The 12270-nt window shown below is 36.3% G+C and overlaps 1 protein-coding gene across 1 annotated transcript in view; it reads right to left on the reverse strand.

Annotated features, from left to right (window-relative positions):
- Positions 6679-12270, reverse strand: part of LOC109217467 (cytochrome P450 724B1-like) — a 7957-nt gene continuing 2365 nt past the window's right edge. Inside the window, exons 2-11 of the mRNA XM_019381723.1 lie at positions 9724-9839; positions 9619-9627; positions 9213-9537; positions 8997-9094; positions 8227-8503; positions 7894-7980; positions 7514-7592; positions 7218-7324; positions 7034-7152; positions 6679-6902 (exon numbers count right to left, since the gene is read on the reverse strand). Coding sequence (XP_019237268.1) covers positions 6803-6902; positions 7034-7152; positions 7218-7324; positions 7514-7592; positions 7894-7980; positions 8227-8503; positions 8997-9094; positions 9213-9537; positions 9619-9627; positions 9724-9839 — 1317 coding nt within the window. The 3' untranslated portion in view covers positions 6679-6802. The remainder of the gene's footprint in view (positions 6903-7033; positions 7153-7217; positions 7325-7513; positions 7593-7893; positions 7981-8226; positions 8504-8996; positions 9095-9212; positions 9538-9618; positions 9628-9723; positions 9840-12270) is intronic.

Raw genomic sequence — 12270 nt, forward strand, 5'->3', positions numbered from 1 at the left:
CTAGCTGAATATACAACTCAAAAATTTCCAATCCTTACATGAAAAATCTTGAACTCATTAGAACCATTCTCGAGAGTCATCCACTTCACTCGAACCTCAATTAGACTCATCAAATGAACCCAGCAACCTGTGCCTCATTAGCACTCCGACACCGCAGAATGTAACCCCACCTTATTGCAACCAAGCAACTTCCTATTCTATGCGCTGCACACCCTTACCAATAACCACCCAAGACATTCCGTGATTCTGATACACCTATGAAGCATAATATAACCCTTGTCAAAATTTTCCTTTATTCGAGCCATCCTCGGTATCAATCTCCGTAAGCCATAACTGACTCACCAGCACGCTTCACACTAGAACCAACATAGCACCTAACCGTGCAATCATCTAATCAACCGCAGACTCCCCCACTTGGCTCGAAGCCATAGATCAAAACACACACAATAACTCATAACTCATATACTCTATTGTTGCTATAATACCATAATGAGATTAGACTCAATCCTTCATAAGTTCGTGAAACACAGACCATCTGGTACTATAAATCTTCTGCAAATCTCGCATTCATCCTCGCAACAGTCAAGCCCACTCTCTTAAGAGACCCAAATTTTAATTCCAACACATACATTTCAATTGTAAATGAGATCCTCTAACAGACAACATAGGGATCACTCAACCTCAGAACACTCCGCAGGAGTTAACCCACCTGCTTGCCTCCAACTAACATTTCTGTATACCTTCCACTGTTATAAATATTACGCAGTCACTTAATCTTCCCGAGTCTGAACTCGTACCGCAACATGAAATTTACTTCACTCCCAACTAGAAAACATGAAAAGATTCTTCACACACCCATAACTCGGGGCTATACCTCAAATCAAGATGAACATCACGTACCTAATAGTTCTTCCATCCTCCAGCAGACCCTTCTCGTCGTTTCCAAATCATATGAATACCCTCGCAGTCATAACATACTCATCACGTAGCTATCCAGTTATCACTTTAATAGGGACACCATAGAACATATAGATTCCAGAAACACGCGCTCACGCAATCATCCGCTTAGGGCTCAAGCTATAGGCAAAATACGGTCTCAAGTCCTCCAGACTAGCCAACATCAACACATCGGGCTCACATCTCGTCCCTCGATCAGGGAATCACAAGCCATCGATGCATATCTGATACTGAGCGCTCATGTGCGCATACGAACGCGTGGAAGGAATTCAAAAAGAGTTACATTTCAAGCTGAATCAAGGACGCACAATAAGAATTCAAGAATGTGGGATTTCCTAAAGGTTCTGCAGCCTCTCGAGGATAAATACAGACGTCTCCGTACCGATCCGCGAGGCTCTACTAAACCTGCTCATGACTCGTGAGACCTATGTAACCTAGGCTCTGATACCAACTTGTCACGACCCTAAATCCAAACCAGGTCGTGATGGCGTCTCTCGTGAAGACAAGGCCATCTGGCACACTTCTAATTCACTTTAAGTAGTTGAAATAATAAAACTCAAGTCTTTAATAGGAATAAAATCGCAAAATAACAGTATAAGTTGCGAAAATAAAACCAACACAGCCCGACATCGGGGTGTCACCAGTCATGAGCATCTAAAACGAAAATAAAAGTCTGAAGTCTAATCCACTACTACATAACTGAATCAAGAAACTAAGATAGAATGAGAATGCACTGGGCTGCGAATCGCCAAGCAGCTACCTAGTAAATCTCCGAAGACATGCTGGAACTATCAACTCTCAGGAGCAGGACCTGTAGCACCCGAATCTGCACACAGGGGTGCAGGGAGTAAAGTGAGTACTCCAACTCAGTGAGTAATAAAAATAAATGAAGACCGAGCGATATAAAATCACGTAAGGCGCAACATTAAGCTAAAAGAGGCATAATAAAATCAGTGAATATAATTAAGCAGTGAAATCTCATAATCATCCTTTAAACAGTTAAACAATATACGGGAAAAACAACTAAAAAGGTAAACACATAATAACTGCCCCTCGGGCACAGTAACAACAGAATCAGCCCCTCGGACAATATCACAGAACAATACCAGCCCCTCGGGCTATATCTCATATCACAATGGGTACCCGCGCTCACTAGGGTGTACAGACTCCGGGAGGGGCCCCTTACGGCCCAAGCGCAATATCAAGCCATCTCGTGGCATCATAAACAGGCTCTTGGCCTCATATCAATCTCAATCCACCTTGTGGCGTACAATCTCAGGCCCTCGGCCTCATTATGATAATCAGTATATCACTACTGCGGCGTGCAGCCCAACCAAAAAATATCCTCACAACACAGTCCCTCAGCCTTACTCAGTCAGAGTCTCATAAGCCCCTCGGGCAATAGTAAAATATGAAGCTCAGCTCAAATATCTTTGAAAATATCATTTAATATTTTTAAAACAAAATAACTTGGCTGAGTTCTAAAAATAGTGAAAATATAGTATGACTGAGCACCAACATGAAATCAAACAGTGAGGAAAATATTCTTTAAAATCCCATAAGGGTTCAAACAGTTGACACGAAGCTCAAATATGACATTTAGCCCAATATATAATGATATCAAACAATTAGCTAGTAAATACACAGTAAAATAGTCATACGGGATGGACTAAGTCACAATCCCCAACGGTGCATGACCCCACGCTCGTCATCTAGCGTGTGTCTCACCTCAACATAGCCGAACGCTATGAAATTCCGGGGTTTCATACCCTCATGACATCATTTAAAATCATTACTCACCGCAAACTAGCCCGAAAAGCTACTCTGCAACGTGCTTGCCTCTCGAACTAACTTTCGAGTGCTCCAAATCTACCAAGTTCAGATTTTTTTTATCATCAAAATATGCTAAACGAATGAATTCCACTTGAAAAATATCGATTTTAAGCACAAAACCCGAAATCAGTCAAAACCCGACCCCTGGGACCGCGTCCCGGAACTGGATAAAATTTATACGAAAATGTTCTTCATCATCTCACGAGTCCGTAAATATAAAGAATTCGAAAATCGGAGTTCGTTTGACCCCTCAAATCATCCCTAGAAGGCCTCATAGTCTCAAGCCCTAACTCCACCTTTTTCTACTGATTTTCATGAATTAAACACTGATATTTTGTTCCTTAATCACAAATAATCGAGTTTTAGGGTCCAAAATCCTTACCTCAATGAAGAACAATGATTTCCTCTCTTCAAAATCGCCCAAAGCTCCAAAATTCGAGTTAAAAAGTGAAGAAACCCTCTAAAAATCGCGAAGGAGGAATTAATATATTCTGCCAGACATTTCCGCATCTGCGGTACCGCATTTGCGGTTCTTGATCCGCTTCTGCGAAAATCACTTAAGCTCCCTGTTTCCCGCATCTGCGGTTCCACACCCGCATCTGCAACATCCCAGATGCGGTCCTCCTAGCCGCTTCTGCGGTTTCCTGACAAACGTACCTCTGGCCGCTTCTGCGGCCCCTAATTCGCATATGCGGTGCTGCACCTGCGGTCCCCTATCCGCAGGTGCGGAAATACCAGAAGCAGCACAATCTGCAGCTGCAATAAATCTTCAAACTCCCCGCCAACCATCCGAAATCACCCCGAGGCCCCCGGGACCTCAACCAAAAGTACAAACATATCTCATAACCTTATTCAAACTTGTACCAATCTTCAAAACACCTCAAACAACATCAAAATCACCAAAACTCATCGAATTCAAGCCTAAGGTTCTAAATTCTTCCGCATTCCGCTTTTGATCAAAAACCCAACCAAACCACGTCCAAATGACCTGAAATTTTGCACAGACATCCCAAATGACATAACGAAGCTACTGCAACTTCTGAAATTCCATTCCGACCCCTATATCAAAATCTCACCTATCAACCGGAAAACGCCAAAAACTCAATTTCGCCAATTCAAGCCTAAATCTACTCCTGACCTTAAAACACATTTTGATCACGCTCCTAAGTCCCAAATCATCTAACGGAGCTAACCAAATCATAAAAATTTCAATCCGAGATCATTTACAAACAAGTCAAAAACTTGGTCAAACCTTTCAAATTTCAAGCTTCAAACAGAGAACTATTCTTCTAAATTCATTCCGATTGCCCTGAAACCAAAACTAACGATTTACATAAGTCATAATGCATAATACGAGGCTAGACATGCCCGAGAACTGGCGAGCGAAGTGCAAAAGCTCAAAACGACCGGTCGGGTCGTTACATTATCTCATGATGGCTTTCCATTAGCCCATGATAGTATGATAAGAATGATATATTACGTTGGTACTCTGTTGAGTTAGGCACCTGGTACCGCCCCTTCAGTTTGGGTCGTGTCAACTTACACATGTGTGTACTGTGTAAGCGCACTTTATTAGTCTCATACATGCCTATCGTACCTAATTTTCTTTGATTATTTTTTATTAGACAGTAAAAATTTAGCTTTTCTTAAATTTCTTCTATTCAAATAAAAAAAACATGATAAAGATGAGAGGAAATTAGAAATAAATAGCAAAAAAAAAAAAAAAGCAAAAGAAGAATATAAGTGCATCGCAAGTCGTGGTATTAGTCAATTGAAATGTATTTTAGATATCTATTTATTTTCCTACTCTTTTTCCTTTTTTAACTTTCTCCTTTTAAAAATTTATTTTATTAACCTTTTTTTCATCCTGCCCTTTTATTCATAGCCTTCTGCAATGACAATATAATCACTTTTAATTAAAATTTCCAAGAAGTTATATCTAAATACACTTATCAGTACCATAATTTGTCCGACTTCATAGAGATCAATAATATTTACCAGAGAAAATTTGCTCTTTTTTTTTTTTTTTCCGAACTGAAAAAATATTGCGTACTTATCATGAAGCGGATATATCTTTCCTCGACAAGTCATTAGGAGGAGCAGTTTGAACTTTGTATATTAGCACCCTGATTCCTCGGTGGAGGAAACAAAGCAATGACATAATTACTCGGAATCGAGATCGAAGCTAGAAACCTCTCGCACTAAGCCCGGACGAAGCACTCACCAGCGGGGCCATCGAGACAACGCCCTCTGAATCCAGTTCGAGCTCCAAGACCTCGAAAGGCACAATTAAACGGTTACACACGCAACGAGGGGCCGTGACATCCGCGCCCAAACTCCCCTACTATATAAAGTGGAAGTTGATTTTTCAATAGGAGGCACTGTAACACGCATATATAAACTTGGAGATAATTTTATCCATGGTCATTGAACTTTTGTGTTTGTTATCCAAAAGTCACTTTTATTTTTTTTTTATACATAAAAATCATTCAACTTTGTGCTCATTACACAAAAGTCACTTTTCTTTCTTTTGTTACACAAAATTATTTTACTTTGCTCTAGTTATCACAAAAGTCATATTTTTACTTGAAAAGTCTATTATGCCCTTGATATTATATAAACCTTCATATTTATGTAATACCTTCTATATTATATATTACATAATATATTTTTAACTATGTATTTTATTTATTATTTTTATAATATATTCGTATATTTAATTTTTTCTAAAACTTTAATTTTCAAGATATATTAGTAGCATTATAAAACAACTTTTCTCAGCAATTCTTTTTTTTGAATTTAATTGACCAACCAAAGTTGGTCGGTAATTTCCGACCAACTTTGGTCGGTATTCCCTTACGGCGTTCAAATAACCGACCACACGTTAATGGTCGCATTTTGGACGATTATTGGCCATTACCGACCAACTTTGGTCGATTTTTGGACGGGTTTACCGAATTTCTAGTAATATAATTTTCCAAATAATCAATTGCCCAGATAAATCCCCAAGAAAATATCCCCAGATAAATTCGCATGTAGTACCTACGGATTTTCCTTCAGATTAACATATGATTTTTTTCCTCATTTTCTTTGTTTGTTTACCTGCGAATTTTCTCACGGAAATGTACTTGCCGATTTATTTCTCTACTAATATATATTAAAGTTATTGACAAATTTAATAACGCTACTAATATATTTTGAAAATTTACGTTAAGAAAAAATTAAATTAATGAATATATTATAAAAATAATAAATAATATATTAAGTTATTTTGTTTACAAATAAAATACATAGTTAAAAATATATTATATAGTATAATATAGAAGGTATTATATAAATATGAATGTTTATATAATATCAAGGGCATAATAGACTTTTCAAGTAAAAATGTGACTTTTGTGATAACTAGAGCAAAGTAAAATGATTTTTGTGTAACAAAAGAAAGAAAAGTGACTTTTATGTAATGAACACAAAGTTGAATGATTTTTACGTAACAAAAAAAAAAGTGACTTTTGGGTAACAAACACAAAAGTTCAATGACCATGGATAAAATTATCTCTATAAACTTGTTTCCTCTGTTTCTAAGCTATTCAAAGGTTCTATTAACTGTTAAACCCACAACCGAGCCCGGATTCAATACTACTGCCGGTTTGGCTATTTATTATATCTTTCATTTGCTCATCTAACATTATTAATCACTTGTATTGGATTAATCCACATATTCTTAAAACCACGTATAAATTTAATGGTTATCCATTTTAAGGGTAAACAAACTTGTTTCTATCCTTGTGTATTTTGAAGTAGCTAATAACAAAGGAATGCTGTGCAATACAGAGTCGTCAAAAAATTGGAGAAAAAATGATTCTAATATTTCCTATATTCAAAATGTTGTAGCTCAACTTGGTAAATCTGCAACATCTGTTTTCATTTAAAATGTGTCAAACAATTACTTCTATTAATCTCATTCTATCACTTTGTCCTTGTTGTCTATCACCTTAAATAAATATTATCCTTAAAATTCACTTGTTTCTGCTTCTAAAGTCATTAGCAATCCTCTCGGGAATTCCAAATATGGATACAACATTGGATGATCATCTTCTTTCGCTGTCCACCTACATAATTGATGAATAATTTATCAGATAAAATAAGATGACATATTAATTGATTTATTCGACTCAATTTTTCTTAACCTAAGCGAAATTTAAACAAATTTGAGTCATATTTCCATCTTTAATTATAATACCTGTAATTGATGACAAGATGGTGTAGGAATAAAGCTGCTTCCAATTTAGCAAGTTCCCATCCCGGACATAGCCGCAATCCACCACCAAATGGGATCACCCTCTTGCTTGTGGTCGGATCCTGAAAAAAAGGATTTTAATGTATCGTCTATTATTCGAAAAGTAAAAAAATAAAAAATTACTTACGGCCCATCTCCAAGGATTGAACTCTGATGGATTTTGATGCAGGGATGGATCAAGATGTACAGCAGATAAGATAGGAAGGACTTTCCATCCCGCTGGTATATAATATCCTTCATTCCATCACATTGATAAAAGGAAATTAAATTCACTTAGAGAAATTTTTTTAATTATGACAGAAATCTTGTATTTCTTCTAGTGGATATATTCAGATTTAATTTCGAAATAATTATATGTTTATATGAATAATGTGAATGATTTAAATAAAATAGTAAATCTTATATGAATTCACGTTAACAAACCTTTGAATTCTACATCCTTGATAGCTTTCCTGTGAACAAACTTCACCAAGTTGCCACAACGTAGAGTCTCATTAATGACCTGAATTATAATAAGATTTTAAGTGCATTGATAATGTAAAAAATATTTACAAAATCAATTCTGTATAAAATAATTGCAGTCAATAATTTTGATAAATATGTCGTAAATGGTAACCTCATAAAAATAATACTAACTAACATGTTATCATTATCATATCTTAAACTATATTGACAGTCTAAAAAATTCCTAAAAAATTACAATAATCATTTCTTACATGTACCATAAAGTGCAAGAGACAAAGGTTCAAATCCCGGCTAGATTGATCAGTTTTACTTGAAAGACTAGATTTAGGAATATTTACCATAATGGTGAATTTCATTTGCTTATAATCTTCCCAGTTTATGGGTTCCCCTTCCTTTTTCGTTCTCCTCAATGCTCGATGTTCATTCTGATCATATGATGCATATGTGTTAGTATTGGTAATTAAATTGTCTTAAAAATTATAAAGGGGTCTTGTTATTTTTAACGGACTAAAAAGAAAGAAAATAAGTTCACACTGAAATGAGGGAGTATTATTCAAATAAGGCCTCCTGTTACAAACAGACTTTAGGCCACCAATTTTATTGAGCCGCCCTACAAGTGGTGTGTTTGAAGATCAAGTTAAAATGAGTTGATATAATTTGCTTTCTTATACCTTCAAGTACTGGAGAGCTTGAGGTGATTGGACAAGAAAATAGACGAGTAGGGACAGAAGTCCTGAGGTTGTTTCATAACCGGCCAACAGAAGATCTTGCAAAATGCTTACTTTCTCCGCATCACTTAAGTGCCCTTTCAAAAAATTCTCATTAAAAATATCTTCTTTGGCTAGTCCATTAATCCCCAATTCTTCTCTCTTTTTTCTATCTTCCAGTACTTGCTTCAAGGTGGACGAGATCCTCGTACGAGCCTGCGCGCGAAGAGACTGAATCAATCTTTAAAGGCACTAATGAACTTGCTAGAAGAAGCTGTAGCTGAATCGGGAGTGTTTGGTAGGACAGAAGTTATGTTTCAAAAAATAAATTATTTTTTTTACATAAAATTTTGTTGTTAATTTGTTGGAGAGTGAAAATATTAATTAAAGATTGATAAAAGCTTGATAGTGTTTTTTGCTATAAACTTTTCGTAATAAAAATTGATAACAAGGTTAGTTGTTAGTTAAAGCAGAGATATAAAGTTAAGGATTGAAATAATTGGGAAGAAAAATGACTTCCGCCCAAAAGTGAGGAAAGTCATTTCTCCCCTTCTGGTAATTTTTTTTTCCTGAAAGTACTTTTGACAATCAAACACAAAAAAATAACTTATTTTTTGTTTCAAATAATATTTTTTTTGACATGACAAACACACCAAAACATAAAAAATTGTAATAGCACCTTAAGAGCCTTGGCATAGGATGTCCAGGGAAGGTTTATTGGAATGGACACAAACCCTTTCATGAACGTTAGGAAATCCTCTAATAACTGCAATGCTAGTGGCTCTCCAGGTTCCATGTGTAGTACATTCATCAACATCAAATTAAAGGTAAACTGCAAATACAAACTGAATTTGTTCAAAAATATTTATCGTGATCGAAAAATAACAAGTAATTAAATCAAAGTCAGATAATATTAACGGAAGGTAGTACGGTACAATTTTCTTCCAAACCTGTTTAGCTTCTTTTGAGAAGAGAACCACTTGATTTCCTCTCCATGATTCCATTAACGAGCTACATAACTTATCAACACAAGCGAGAAAATCGGGTTTGCATTTGAATTTATTGATGAGGCCAACTTCAATACTTCTGAATTTTTTGTGAAGATCACCAGTGGCAAGAATTAAAGAGTGTTTGCCAAGAATGTCTCTAACTGGTTTAGGATAGCTGCTTTGGAACAGCTTGCCTTCATTCTGAAGTACAAATGTGTTGAACTCTAAGTCACATGAAACAATAGTTGGAGAGCCGAAAAGATAGGATTTGAATACTTTTCCATATCTGAAATAAGCCAAAAAAAGAAAACAAAAACATATCTTGAGCACAGTTAGAGGTGACAAAATTAATTTATTTTTTTGTAACCTGCTCAACCTGTTCAAGTTTTAACGGATTGAATTATGAGACGTTTTTAGAAAGAGAAGCAATTTTTTTTTTTTTTTTTTTTGCATAAAATTAAATATGAAGTACCTAGAGCGACGTTCGTGCAAGAAGTCGCCAATGGAGAATGATTTATGAGGGGTAAAGAAGCCAAATGTTTCTCCAACAAAGGGTAAGCCCATGCTCCCATTAGGTAAGCCTTTAGGCTCATGTTTAACAAAGAAGAATTGGTGAATAAAGATTAAGACAAAAATTACAGTGCCAAATAAGAAAGCTAATGTCATCAATTGAAGTAGTACAATCATCATATATATTAGCCAAGAATAATTTTAGTAGTAAAATTTTAGTTACACTATGGTGTATATATCCTGTCCTGTGATTCATTTACTACTATATATATAAGCCCATGAGTATCCAAAATATCATGGTATAGCCAGTTTTCACACTGGTCAATGAAAATAGCCAGCGTTTATCAAGTCAATGAAAAATAGCCACTATTTTGCTGCAACAGGGAGCGGTCCAGTATAATATACGGGAGTTCTGGTGCATTTGTGTACGAACTCCATCATATTATGCTGGACCGGTATATTTTGCTAACTCCTGTAAAATTTGCGGGAGACTGGACCACCAGTGCTCCAAACTCCAGTATATTATACTGGACAATTATACTTGCTGGAACTCCCGTAAAATTTGCGGGAGTTCCAGCATAATTATGCTTGAACTCCCGTAAAATTTGCGGGAGTTCCAGCATAGTTATCCTGGAACTCCCGTAAAATTTACGGGAGTTCAAGCATACTTATGCTGGAACTCCCGTAAAATTTGCGGGCGTATTTTTCCGGATTTTGAACAGTATTTTCGCTCAGATTTAACGTGGCTAAATTTCGATGACTTTTGAAACTTGGCTATTTTTCAACAACCAGTGGTAAATCTGGCTATTTTTGAATTTCTCCCAATATTGGTATTTAGATAAAAACAAAGCTGAATGAGAGATTTAATTAGTAGACCTTGCATTGATTGTGATCTACATTAAGAAATTTATTCACACAAAATTAAATGAATTACCTTTTTACGATTTTAGTTGTTCTTATCCACGTAAATCTCCTCGAAATAATCAAGATTTTGTTGCACTTTAAGCATTGGGCTTAAGACTTTAAGCATTGGGCTTTAAAAGTCTAAGAGTGTGAATTGAAAATGGTGGAAAATAAAATGGAGGGAAATAAAAATTTGAATGAAGTGAGTTTTTGACTTGCACTTGTCCCTCATTGGTGAGGGGCAACTACATTTGTGTGCTTATATATAGAATCACTTCTTAAAGCTCTTAAAAGGAGTTGAAGAGACTGAACCCTCACGCCGTCGTCGTCGCTCGCTCGGCTCGGCTTTGGATTTGGATTTGACAAATGATCGATAAGATTATTTTTGGACAAAAGCTATTTAATTAATTATTTAATAATTAATTAAATCTGCAGATTCAGAAGGTCACTCTGGCCGCGGTCCTGGCATAACCGCAGCAGGACGCAGATTCAGAAGGCCACTCTGGCCGCGGTCCTGGCGTAACCGCGGCAGGACGCGTAAAATTCTGAACAGACACCTTTTCCAGAACAAACATCACACCTCTTCCAATAATTGCCTATAAATTCAAAGGCATGGCTTGTTTTTAACACACTGAAAAATTACCGAACTTCCTTCTTTCTGGAAATACTGCATTCTAATTCGCAGTCTCTCTCTCTCAAATTCGTATGTGAGATTTTGCTCCGTTCTTTGAGTTCGTTGGTATCCTGCAGTTTGTATTGCCATTGTTGCAGGAAGGTTTATTCCGTTTCATCCTGGGAGGATTTAATCCATTACCTTGGCAACGTGTGAGGGGGTTAAAATTCCTTAAGGACGCACAAGCAAATTGTGGACTCGGAATATTTCTTATTCTTTACTGTTTTCCAGTTTCTTTTATTCTTCTAACAGTTTTCTGATTTTGTGTTTTAACACAGTAGCGCTTCACAAGCTTAAGGAATTTTTATACTAACGTTTCTGTGTTGAAATATATATTAAACTGTTATTTATATTTTGTATACTGGTTTGGAGACTAAATCCTTCGTGCTTTCTACTCCAATAATTGTTCTGTCCGGTTTAAAGTATATCAAAACTTTACCGGAATAATAAACGTACGGGTTTGAAGTATATAAAAACTTCACCATTGTTACGTGTTGTATGTTTGGTTTGGTATTCAGTTTGAAGATATCAAAACTTCACTGATTTAACAAAGTTCTGTTTTGGTTCCAATTCTACAGAAAAATGACGAATGAAAACCAAACTAATGGAAATGTTTCGGGAACGGGCGCTACTGTTACAAATGTTGCTACCTCGTCAAGCCGTTCAACTCCTGCTCATGCTATGGCACCAGCAGAAAAACCCGGAAAGTTTTCCGGTATCGACTTTAAACGTTGGCAAATGAAGATGCTCTTCTATCTTACTACGTTGAGTTTGTAGCGATTCATCAAGGAGGATCCTCCGGTCCTGGCTGAAAACACTCCAGATGACGAACGATTTGTTGTAACTGAAGCATGGAAACATTCTGATTTCTTGTGCAAAAACTACATTTTGAGTTGTTTGGAAGATAGCTTGTACAATGTCTATAGTGTCATG

The sequence above is a fragment of the Nicotiana attenuata genome, chromosome 2 (genome assembly GCF_001879085.1).
Source record: "Nicotiana attenuata strain UT chromosome 2, NIATTr2, whole genome shotgun sequence".
Classification (NCBI taxonomy): domain Eukaryota; kingdom Viridiplantae; phylum Streptophyta; class Magnoliopsida; order Solanales; family Solanaceae; genus Nicotiana; species Nicotiana attenuata.